We start from the raw sequence: 13,301 nt of genomic DNA, 5'->3' as shown, positions 1-13,301 counted from the left end.
CAGATCAGGAGTGCCGCCGATGATTGTGGTGAGCAAGCGCATGACTAATTAAGAGAATGAATATTCACCCTCCTCTCTTGTAATCCCGCCCTCTGTCTGCTGTAATACTGGTACTGCCAGCCCAAGGATCTTATCGCAATCATCAGTGACTCTCCTGAGCTAAGTGTAACAGCTGCATACACACACGCTGTCACTCTAAGCTAAGGAGAGTCGCCAATGATTACAATGCAATCCTTGGGCTGACAGTACTGGTAATACAGCAGGCCAAGTGCAGGTGCAGTGCGGGACTCAGAGCAGTGAACGGCATTACGGTAGAGGAGGGTGATTAGTCATTTTCTTAATTAGGCAACTCAAGGGCACAATGAAAGTTATGTATCCTGAAATAGGGCAGCACAAGCCCTATTTCATTATACTGTTAGTTTGAGTATGCAACTAGGACTTATTTTTGGAGTAGGGCTTATATTTGAAGCCTAGTCCGAAAAGGCCGAAACATCCTGCTAGGGCTTATTTTCGGGAAAACACGGTATTAGTGACTTTAGGGCTTTGGACTGTATTATCTCTTTTTGAATGAGCAGTTGAATGTTATCTTGTGGTGTCTGAGAGCAATCATCTGTCTGGGGCCTCCCACACCCATTAGAGTGTTAACCAATCCCATCAATATCAGCAGGTCCGTCTGACATCAGTCTAATGTGTATAGGGGACTTTGGTGCAGAAAAGAAAAAAATCCTCTTTTTATGACTGTTATCATCTCCCAATTTTCTCCTGTTCTGTAAAACTCTATTAACATTAAGGGTACGTGCCCATGATCAGTGTCCTGGACGCGGTGGATCCTCCTGACCTGCGGGTCGCAAGTCTCCTCCACAGGAGACCTCAGCTACATTTGCCCATGATCTTGGCTCGGGCAGTTGCTGTCTCTCTCCTCTGTTTTCCCTGCATAGAATGCTTGCGACTCCGAAGTAAAGAATTGACATGCTTGTGGCTTGGAAAGCCGCACCGAATGTTAGTTTACGCTGTGCGCAGTACACTAACAGTGGGCATGGCATTTTTAGAAAACCCATCCAACGCAGCATTTTGGGCGCAGCTGAAGCATGCTGCATCCATAACACTGTGAACACTGATCAGCCTAAGAGAGTTAACATAGGACGAACATTTGCAAAAGTACACCTTTCACTGGAGACAATGTTTAGTTATTTGTAAATGTGATTTTGGAAGCTGGAGACCTTTTGGGTAATTTCGTAGCCATATGGATTTTGGGGAGCCATAAAAGTGTCTATCTCATAGTGTTTTCTTTTATTTCTGTCATAATAACTTCTTTGTTTTACTTTTAGGAAATCCGAGAAATAGTAGCTCCGGTTTTGAAGAGCTTTCAAGCTGAGGTGAGAATACGTACATTTCTAAATTATTAAAATTTGTATTTGGGCAATTTGTTGTTTCATAAATGTGTGTATTTTTTAAAACATAAAGGTCCAGATTCATCAAGACTGGCATTTTCTAGGTTAATCTTGATTGAGTGCTCTGAAGTATGATCTGGCATATCTTTCAGCTGCCGTGCGGCACCACAAGATCTGTACTGAAGTACGTTTCGGTCATGATTTACACAACTTTTGTAATGTAAATTATGATGAATCTCTGGGCTGCATTTTCCTATGCCTCTGTCTTCACCCACTCTTCAAAATGTTGCTGGAGCTGATAGAGACCGGACTAAAAACGCCAAAAGTGTGAGCTTTGCACACGGTTTGCAACATTTCAAATGGTTTCATATTAGAAATCTGTCGTTTGATGAGCCGGCCACAAGGACAGTTTATCTCCTGGATAGATTATAAGTTCTTTGCTTCAAGCAATTGTGGGAAGCATTTGGAATTAAAAGTAATAAAAGTACCTACTTTAATAGGGAATATGTACTTGAACCCTCAGTGTTTTTTCAAATCTGTAACATGTCAATTCTTTCAGTGTTTTTGCCGCATTTTTCACTCATTCAAATGAATTGGAAAAAAAAACAACAAAAATGCATCGAAAACACAAAAAACATGTCAAAATGCATATATGTTTTGTAGCGATATTCGTGCACTCTGTTTATTTTGTGCAGAAAATCCTGCTGAAAATACTCAAGGTATGCAGATAACCTTTCATGTCTGTTAATATACATATATACAGTAATTTAGCCCTTTAACAACCCATTACATGCTATGTACGTCATAGGTCGTCTCCCTGTTTTTGATGCGGGCTTGCTCCCTGCCTTTGATGGAGCTCCCTGCCTTTGATGCTGTCCCTGCAAATATCAGTCGCCACAACATTAGAAAAAAATGTAATAAATGGCGGTTAAAACATTATATAATCCCCAAAATAAAATCAATAAAAACATCAGCTCAGGGCAAAAAAAACAAGTCCTCACACAGCTCTATAGCCAAAAAATTGAAAATTTTACGACTCACGGGATGTCACGGCACAAGCAAGATTTTTTTTCTTTTAAAATTTCAGATTTTTTTTTAACCACTTAAATAAAACAAAAATTATACATGTTTGGTATCTGTGTAACTGTACTGACCAGAAGCATCATGGTGCTGGGTCAGTTTTATGGTAACTCTGGAAATAAAAATCCCTAAAAACAATTGCAAAATTTTAATTTTTTACTGTTTCGCCATAGTTGGAATTTTTTTCCCATTTACCATTACATCATATAATAAATGGATGGTGTCATTCAAAATTACAACTTCCTCAAACAACAAGCCCTCACACGGCTATATCAATGGAACAATAAAAGAGATATGGCTCTTGGAAAAAGGGAAAGAAGAAACGTAAGTGAAAAAAACAAAAAGCCACCCAGTATTTAAAGAGAGCCTGTCAGGTACCACGAGCAGTTCTGGGTTCATATTGCTAATCCCTGCCTAACTGTCCCTGTATCTAGCAGCATAGATAAAGGGATCTTTAGAAAAAGTATTTCTAAAGATCTTTTATCTTATGCTAATGAATGCAGGGACTAGTCACAAGGGCGTTATATCCCTCAATTAGTCCGCCCTCTTAGCATGTTAGCACGCCCACAGGGACGAGCTAACATGCTATTCAATCCCCATTGTCCAGAGTCATCAGCGGTGATGCACGTACCTGTGTCCGTTAGCACTGCCTCAGATGCCGGGCAGTGCGCATAATCAGAAGTCCCCGACACTTATGTCATGTGCACTAGAGCTCTCTGAAGCTGGGACACAAACACTTGGCTTCATAGTATGCATGACCGGAAGTGTCGGGACTTCTGATCATGCGTCTGAGGAGGTGATAACGGACACAGGTATGCGCATCACCACTGATGACACTGGGCAATGGGCATTGAATAGAATGTTAGCACACTCATGTGGGCGTGCTAACATGCTAAGAGGGTGGACTAGTCGGGAGATATAACACCCTTGTGACTAGTCCGTGCTCTCATTAGCATGTTATTAAGGATCTTTAGAAATACTTTAATAAAGATCCCTTTATCTATGCTACAAGATATAAGGACGGTTAGGCAAGGATTAGAAATATGCACCCAGAACTGTTCGTGGCTCTGGGTGCATATTGTACCTGACTGGTTCCCTTTAAGGAATTAAGATATAGAACTAAATTTTCACAGAGTGAGTTCAAGACTGGCATGGCTATATTAGTCAATGAAAGTCCAATTGTTTGATGGAATAAAATAATATTTTACAATTTTTTAAGATATTTCAAAGTTCTAAAAGACTGGTTGGAGCTGAGGAATTAATAAGATCTAAACAACCTATGTGTCAAATAGAATTATTTGGATTGAAAGAAGCAGAGTAGCAAATGCTGTATTCTCAGCATGACACTAATAGAAGTCATTGGATATCTGGAGCCATTAGCACACGGATCCCAGTGTTTGCGCTGACACACAAGCTCACCAAGTCGCCCTTTTTCCTTTTACCCGGATTGTCAAAATAAAGCAGAAGTGTGTATTTTTCCTGGCATTGAAGAAAAGAACATTTTGCATCCATATAATTGACAGAATAAATGAAGTCTGCTTGAAATGGACAAACTTTGAATATCCTTGCATAGAAAAGCCGGAGCAAAACGCGAGCCCAGCTAATTACAAAAGTTGCTTTACAAAAGATAATTCAAAGCAATAATTTAGCAAACATAATCAAGTAGCACAGATGGGAATTTTGATGAATGGTTTGCAACATGCAATTAGCAGCTCTTGCAGTTACATATCATTAACCCCCAGAGCACAAAAATTATTTTCTCATTATTAGCTGAAAAGGTAAAATTAAGCTGACTAGACTGTAAAAGAAAAAAGTACAATTAATTACCTCTATTTATTATAATCATTATTTTAAATATACTTTTTCTTTGCTTGATACATGGTTGAAAACATCTGAATTACAGGTTTTGTTATGCTAATCCACTAATGAAACTTTTAGAAAATGCCCAGAAGAAATATAAAAAGGGCAGTTTTCCTGGTGTGAATATGTTGCTTTTTATTTGCTGCATAATTGCATAATGCCATTAAATTTGCTCCTTTAATAGGCTTAAGTAAGCCCTGGCATTAATCAATTCATTGCTTGGTGAACATTTGATCTCTATTGGTACTAGACATTGCTAAAAAAATAAAAAATACTTTTGGATCAATGGCAGGAGAAATAAAACATCTGAGGCGCAATCTGTTGATGAGCTGTGATGCGAGACCTAACTGTAAAGTTTGGGGTTCGTACCAAACACTGGGTGTCTGAGTCTCAGACCTGTACGTCCAGTTCCTGTGTGGGTTTCTCATCCAAATAAAGCTTGTTTAAAGCCAATGAGCAAGCTTTGTCAGTGTTGGCACATCCGGCTCATCACAGCCATTTCAAGTATTGGCATGGCTGGGTTTGTTCGCTGCACCACTTGAATAAAAAAAAAAAACACTCAAAAAATTATGTGGGCTCCTGTCCTATTTTTTATAACAAGCGCAGATAAAGCAGACAGCTACGGACTGAAACCCTCAGCAGTCTGCTTTACCTTGGCTGGTTATCAAAAATACAGGGGATCCCACTCCGTTTTTTTAAATTATTTAAATAAATTTTTCAAAAATGGAGTAGGGTCCCCCATCATTTTTGATAACCAGCCAAGGTAAAGCAGACAGCTGGAGGCTGGTGTTATCAGGGTGGGAAAGGTCATGGATATTGGCCTGTCCCAGTCAAAAAATATCAGCCCGCAGCCACCTCAGAATTGGCACTTCACATGAGTGTGCCAATTCTTACACTTTATTAGGCTCATCCTGATTGCCCTGGTGCTGTGGCAAATGGGGTAATATAAGGTGTTATTGATATCTGTGATTTGACAATTACAGCTACCATAAAGCCCTGGGTTAGTAATGGAGAGGTGTCTATGAGACACCCCTATTACTGACCTTGTAAGTCAAAAGCAATAGGCACAAAGACGGAACAATCTTTTATTTGAAATAAAAAACACAGACCCCCTATTTCACCCATTTATTAACCCCAAAAACACCCCCAAAGGTCCGAATGCCGCAGTGAGCGGTCATGTTTTCTAATGTCACTGTGGCCTCCGGATTTAGCAAATCTGAGGCTTGTTATGGGATGTCATTGTAGATTACATCGGACCTGTGAAGGTGTTTTGGGGGTAAATAAAGGACAAGTCTCTATCTACTTAAATTCATCTTATAAACTGGATAAGGTTGGAATACTACCTTAACTTAACTAAATATTCTTTATATGAGTCCAACTAAAGAGTGAAAAAGCTCATTAGTCCAAGTACATTCAGTCTGTGCTCATCAAGCCTGACAGCTGATTCAGTAGCAACAGGGAGGAGGGACATTGAGGAGCTGTTAGATGATGAGAAACTGTGGAAAGAAAAGCGCAATAGGGTCTTACCCCAAAAAGGGAGGAAGATATGTAATAAAAACACACTCACCTATAATGGTTGTGCCAGTCACAACCACTATACAGGCATATATAAGATCCAGGTTCAGGCAGCAGTCCCAAAGTTGGCTGATAACAGAAAGTGATAGAAGAAGGGTCTTAATTCCGCGCCAAGGACTCAATGGATCCAGGAAGAGATGAATGCTTCTTTAATAACATGCACAAGTCTACATGCTGTGTCTCCAGAAACGCGTAGACTTGTGCATGTTATTAAAGAAGCATTAATCTCTTCCTGGATCCGTTGAGTCCTTGGCGCGAAATTAAGACCCTTCTTCTATCACTTTCTGTTATCAATCAGGCTAGATGGGAAGAAAATGAGTTTACATTTTTAAGGGATGATATTGCTATTGTATCTTTAATACAAGTACACCATCCTTATCATGTCTAAGCAATCTGGTTTATAATGTATGCAGTTTGCACTGTGAAATTTGATAACATATTTTCTTTAAAAATATAATGCAAAAATAAAATAATGCAAAAATAGCTAATCAGTGATATGCGAATTAGTAGAGTAGAAATGGTCCTGTTGTCACTTTGTTTAGAAAAAATAATTATTCTTTGGGATACAACAAAATATTTATCTTTATCTAACACATTTGGCATAATCACATGAATCTGACTATGATGATGTTGTGAGTAGGAGTGTATGTAACACATCAGTGGTTAGACAGATTTTATTGATTGATTGATTGGCAGCCATTAGTCTTCCCTAAATCCCTTCTTCTTTATTGGAAGTTGGAGTGAGTAATGTTGCTGGCAGAACACATTCCCATTAGACGGCATCTCTACTTAATACCTTAATAGTTAGAGGAAACTGTTTCCAAAGTGCACTGCTTGTGCCTATATGCTGAAGTATTGTCACAAGTCAAGAAATGCATATTCCTTTCTAATTTGTGTCAAATTAATGTTGCTTAGTATATCAGACTCTGGAAGTATAATCTATGAGATCAAGTGAGTGATTGATCTGTCTTAGTACCTAAAACCTCAATATATATAAATGGGCTTTCAAAAAGGATTAACTACTTAAACTACTAGATGCATTAAAGACTTAAGTGCTTGTCTGCTTATATCACGTGGTGTAAGACATTCTATCAGAGGATGAAGTAAGAAATGGGATTGTACCGTTAGTTCTAAAGTTAGGAGGTAAGCAAAGAGTGTTTCACTGTTTATCTCTTAAGGGGGTTGTCCACTACTAGGACAACCCCTTCTGATTCCACTTTTTTCCACCAGTTAAAATAAAAGACCCTATACTCACCTGCTGTTCTAGCGCCGTTCCACCGCTGTCAATAATTGCGGCTCGTGGCTCAAATGACATTGTGACATCTTATAAGCCAAACGGCCAATCACCGCCAGTTTATTTCTCCACGCTTTTGGACCTAATGAGTTAATCAACAGAAAGTGATCCTGCGGCTGCCACTCACTTCCTGTTGATTGCTCATTTGGTCTGAAGACGTGGAGAGAGAAGTCAGCGGTGATTTGAAGCGCATCTCGCGTGACGTCACAATGTCATATGAGCCCTGAAACGCAATTATCAACAGCCGTGGAATAGTGCTAGAACGGGAGGTCAGTACAAGGATCTTTTATTTTACCTGGGGGAAATAAGTGGAATCAGAAAGGGTTGGACAACCCCTTTAATCATATATGGGGATACACTCCAAGAGTAATGGTTACATTATATTACTATCCCATTTATATAAAACTAGATCATGAAAGGAGTTTTCTAGAAGATTGGCCTTGAGAAAGAAGTGGTAAAGAAGACAGATGTATTTTTGCTTATTTCCTGCAGTAACGATGTACTATCTGTAAGTGCAACAACATTTAAATTGCAACACCAGGAGGGAAATGTCATAGAATTATGGAAATCACAGGATGGAAAGATATGTTAATGGTATGCAAATGATGAAAAAATGGAAACACCACACGCCATGGCAAGTTATCTATGAGGTTAAAATTTGTTGTTTGAGGAATGTTCTGCAATACTGAATGCACGTAGGGATGCAAATCCTCAAGCAAATCAACGTATCACTGAGGCGTTAGTGCAACTGGCATGAAGGCTTGAGGGGGTTGGCTACCGTACATTATGCCTGCTCACATCATAGTCCTAGGAGTAGGACCAGTGTGACATTCCTTCATGAAGGCCTCTTCATCATGTTGTCCATATGGCCTTATGACTAATCTTCAGATATCATTCATCTAAGTCAAGACGACTGATGAGTGTAGATGTCCATTCCATTGCTGTTTTGTTCTGCACCATGTTAGCCTATGAGAATGCTGTTGTAAGTCAATGAACTATCTGTATCTGAACGTCTTTTTTATAGTCCACTGTTGTGCAAAAGCATTATGATGGTTTGTGTAGACACTGAATGACACCTTATACTTGGTATGTGATGTCTAATTTCACTTGAAGGATAGAATGGATCAATCATGAAAATAGTGGTGCAGCTATTTCTCTGAAGTGTTTCAGGAGTAGTGATGGCCAAACCCCCTGTTGTTCAGGATCGGGAGCCTCGTCCGAATGTTTTGTAAAGATCGAGTTCGGGTTCTCAGAAAATGCGAACTTGCGTCCGAACACCGAACTCAGGCTTTATGGTTATGGGATGGGGCAAGGGGGCTGTAAAATAAAGAATATAGTTAATAATAAACATTGTCATTTTACTTACAGGTCCCGCGGTGCATCCTGCAGACTCTGTCTCCCAGCCGCTTCTGCTTCTGCGTCCAATCATTGCTGTGCCCCCCGGTAAGCACCACTGACTAAAGGACCTTCCATGACATCATAGCCACCATACCCACACCAGTCTAATGTGAATGTTGTACAGACATTGGCTTATAGACTGGTCACATGGCTATGACGTCATCGAAGGTCCTGTTAACTAAACTTTGACTGTCACTGTGCGAGTGTCGCATCGCATCACCCATAAGACTTAATGGACTAGTTCATAAGTCAGCGTAGGGGTAATCCAAGTTACAATTTGCCAAAGGCAACTAAACCCCTATACTAAAGACTATAAAATAAAACTTAACTTTTAATTCATATATTAAATAATGAAGCACTAATAATATTAAAAACACACAGTATGGGGCGATTATTGCTTGTAGCACAATTACATTCCTTATCTAATTAATCCCTATGGATGAGATACCGGCCGTGTGTCTATAACATTCACCATAGAGTTCAGTAGCTATAGTCGCTATACTGGCTGTTTAGGGGTGGCTTGAATCTTAGGTTTTAAACAGCCAGTATAGGGACTATAGCTACTGAATTCTATGGTGAATGTTATAGACACACGGCCGGTGTCTCATCCATAGAGATTAATTAGATAAGGCTGCTTTCACACTTACGTTGAATGGCATCTGTTGCTATCCGCCGCCTTGAGGAATTACGGTAATCGTTGCAGGAAACCATTTTATTCATCATAGACTTCTATTAGCTACGGATAGCAACGGATGGCCTTGCGTTGCATCCGTCAGCGGACGCTGTGTTGCATTCGCCTGGCGGATGGAACTCTGCATGTAGTGTTTTTCTGTGCTTGGCGGAGTGTCAAAAAATGCAACCTGCAGGATTCCGTCGGCATCCGTTGTTTTTATAATGGACGCTTATGGTGGTGGATTCAGTTAGAATCCGTCATTTGACGGATTCCGTTAACGCAACCGTCTTTACACAACTACGCATGCCAGATGTGTACAGTCAAGAAAAAAACCTATAATGCATTGCGTTATTTTGTACGATCCGTAGCATCCGTTGTGCCACTATATGTAACGCATCCGTTGCATCCGTCACATAACGCACTGCAACGGATGCCATTCAACGCAAGTGTGAAAGTAGCCTAAGGAATGTAATTGTGCTATAAGCAATAATAGTCCTATACTGTGCGTTTTTAATATTATTAGTGCTTCATTATTTAATATATGAATTAAAAGTTAAGTTTTATTTTATAGTCTTTAGTATAGGAGTTTAGTTGCCTTTGGCAAATTGCATCGCATCACCCAGCACGGCGGACACTCTCCGCCTGTGACCACAGGTTTTCTATGGGGTTCAGATCAGGTGAACAAGGGGACCATGTCATTATTTTTTCATCTTCTAGACCTTTACTGGCCAGCCACGCTGTAGAGTAGTTGGATGCATGTGATGGAGCATTGTCCTGCATGAAAATCATGTTTTTCTTGAACGATACCGACTTTATCCTGTAGACAGTAGGTCTGGGAGTTGAGCTTCACTCCATCCTCAACTTGAAAAGGTCCCACAAGTTCATCTTTGATGATACCAGCCCATACCAATACCCCACCTCCACCTTGCTGGCGTCTGAGTCGGAGTGGAGCTCTCTGCCCTTTACTGATCCAGCCTCTGACCCATCCATCTGGACCATCAAGAGTCACTTTCATTTCATCAGTCCATAAAACCTTTGAAAAATCAGTCTTAAGATATTTCTTGGCCCAGTCTTGACGTTTTATCTTATGTTTCTTGTTCAAAGGTGGTAGTTTTTCAGCCTTCCTTACCTTGGCCATGTCCCTGAGTATGGCACACCTTGTGCTTTTTGATACTCCAGTAACGTTGCAGCTCTGAAATATGGCCAAACTGGTGCATCTTGGCAGCTTCACGCTTGATTTTCCTCAATTCATGTTTGCGCCTTTTTTGCCCAACACGCTTCTTGCGACCCTGTTGGCTATTTGCCATGAAACGCTTGATTGTTCGGTGATGACGCTTCAAAAGTTGGCAATTTCAAGACTGAAGCATCCCTCTGCAAGACATCTCACAATGTTGGACTTTTCAGAGCCCGTCAAATCTCTCTTCTGACCCATTTTGCCAAAGGAAAGGAAGTTGCCTAATAATTAAACACACCTTATATAGGGTGTTGATGTCATTACACCACTCCCCTCCTCATTACAGAGATGCACATCACCTGATTTTCTTAATTGGTAGTTGGCTCTCAGACCTATACAGCTTGGAGTAAGACAACATGTAGAAAAATTATCATGTGATAAAAATACTCATTAGCCTAATAATTCTGCACACAGTGTATACAGAGTGAGAAGCAAGAAGCAAAGAGAGCATTGTCAGCTCTGCTTCATCACTCTGCACAGACAGCGTCTATACAGAGTGAGAAGCAGAGAGAACATTGTCAGTTCTGCTTCATCACTTTGCACAGACAGCATCTATACAGAGTGAGAAGCAGGCTGACACTGAGGCCGGAGTTCCACTTGTGTATGACTCGTGCAGTCTCACATCGGCATCACCCGGCACGAACTGACACTCTCTGGCCATGAGCACCTCAGCTGCATGGAAATACATGCAGCTGACCGCTCCTGTCAGGAGAGTGTGCGGTCATACAGGGTAATACAGATGTGACACTTGCACAGTGACAGTCAAAGTTCAGTTAACAGGACCTTTGATGACGTCATAGCCATGTGACCAGTCTGTAAGCCAATGTCTGTACAACATTCACACCAGACTCGTCACATGGCTATAACGTCATGGAAGGTCCTTTAGTTAGTGGTGCTTACATGGGGGCACAGCAATGATCAGACGCGGAAGCAGAAGCGGCCGGGAAACAGAGTCTGCAGGATGCGTTGTGGTACCTGTAAGTATGATCATAATGTTTTTTAATAATGTGTTTTTTTTTTTTTTACAACCCCTGGACCCGAACTGTAACACGAGCTTCCCAGAAAAGCTCGTGTTCGGGATTGTGTGCACGAACACTATGTGTTCGTTACGAACCCCGAACTTTACAGTTATGGTTTGCCCATCACTATTCAGGAGCCTTTGTTCAACACAATAACGCCAGATCACTTATTCTTTGTGCTACTGTGAGTGTGAGCAGCCTCCATGTCCTAAACATGCTACTTTACTTGCAGCGCCTCCGGACTTGTCTCCCTTTGAGCACATCTGGTATGTCTTTGATCGGCAATTGCAAAGGGAGCTGGCAGCAGCGGACTTTGATGATTTAAGTGACCAAGTGCATTTAATGTGGAAAAACAGTCTTCACACAACCATTAATAAACTTGTTACAGCATTCTAAGGCTTAAAAGTGCATGTATTTCTGTGTGTTGTGCTGAAACTCGATAATGTGTAAATCAAGATGTTTTGGAAATGTTATTTCTATTTTTAGAAAGATTAAAATTGCTATGAAGAAGTCTATTAAAGATATGATCACTTAATGTGGTTGTTATCCTGGAGCTGACAGATGGAGTAGAATGGCACATGTGGCTTCTGAGACACTGGTTGAGGAAAACTAATCTAAATTAAGGCAGCCATCTCTTTCAATAGGGTATATGAAACTTTTCATATTTGAATCTTACACTGCTCAATAGTTGAGCAAATATTCTTTCTTCACAACATGGACATATGGTTTTACACACAAGATGCAAAACTTATGTAGGAGTTTAGGATTAGGAAAATTCTTTGGAGTTAGCATGGATGTAAATATATAGACATTTAAAGGGAACCAATCATCAGGATTTTTGTGTATAAGCTGCAGCCAGTGCAGTACTGGCACTATCATGCACAGTGTGTACATACCATTGGGGTGCAGCTCGGGTTTTTAGGCAGTGAAATTCATCTTTCTAAAGTTTGAAATTTCGTGCACTTTTTGATTGACGTGTGCACCTCTCTGTTAATGTCCGGGCGGGTTATGCAGGAGTTCCCCGCCCCCCCACCAGCCTGTTCCTCCCTCTCTCCTGATGTCCGGGCGGGTTATGCACGTGTTCCCCGCCCCCCCGCGCCGCCTGTTCCTCCCTCCCTCCCTCTGGCTGTATGTAAATATCTAATCTTCAGAAACATGGCGCCGGAGTGGGCCTCTGCGCACAGCGCTTATCTCCGGCGCCATGTTTCTGAAGCCCGCATCACACAGCTTGGTGTTAGAGGGCGGCGCATGCGCCCTCGCTCCTTCAGATCCCGTTGTGACCGCAGGAGCGAGCGCGATCACAACAGGACTGCAGAACAGCTGATCGGAGGACGCGATTACCTGCTGCTCCTGTATCGTGCCGCCCCAGGACACTGGGCCAACACACCAGCCGGTGTGACATCGCTGTGGCGCCGCCCTCTCAGACACCAAGTTGTGTAATGCGGGGGCTTCAGAAACATGGAGATAAGCGCTATGCGCAGAGGCCCACTCCGGCGCCATGTTTCTGAAGATTAGATATTTACATACAGCCAGAGGGAGGGAGGGAGGAACAGGCGGCGCGAGAGGGGGGGGGGGGCGAGGAACACGTGCATAACCCGCCCGGACATCAGGAGAGAGGGAGGAACAGGCTGGTGGGGGGGCGGGGAACACGTGCATAACCCGCCCGGACATTAACAGAGAGGTGCACACGTCAATCAAAAAGTGCACGAAATTTCAAACTTTATAAAGTTGTATTTCACTGCCTAAACACCCGAGCTGCCCCCTGCTGGTATGTACA

At 41.6% G+C, this 13,301-nt stretch overlaps 1 protein-coding gene across 1 annotated transcript in view; it reads left to right on the top strand.

Moving 5' to 3' along the window:
- CUX2 (cut like homeobox 2) overlaps nt 1-13,301 on the top strand; it is a 645,762-nt gene that overhangs the window by 241,610 nt on the left and 390,851 nt on the right. Inside the window, exon 3 of the mRNA XM_075323846.1 lies at nt 1,329-1,376. Within this exon, the coding sequence (XP_075179961.1) occupies nt 1,329-1,376 (48 nt within the window). The remainder of the gene's footprint in view (nt 1-1,328; nt 1,377-13,301) is intronic.

Source organism: Anomaloglossus baeobatrachus, chromosome 1 (assembly GCF_048569485.1).
Source record: "Anomaloglossus baeobatrachus isolate aAnoBae1 chromosome 1, aAnoBae1.hap1, whole genome shotgun sequence".
Taxonomy (NCBI): domain Eukaryota; kingdom Metazoa; phylum Chordata; class Amphibia; order Anura; family Aromobatidae; genus Anomaloglossus; species Anomaloglossus baeobatrachus.
The sequence above is the reverse complement of the archived record's forward strand: the minus strand, read 5'-3'. Positions and strand labels throughout refer to the sequence as shown.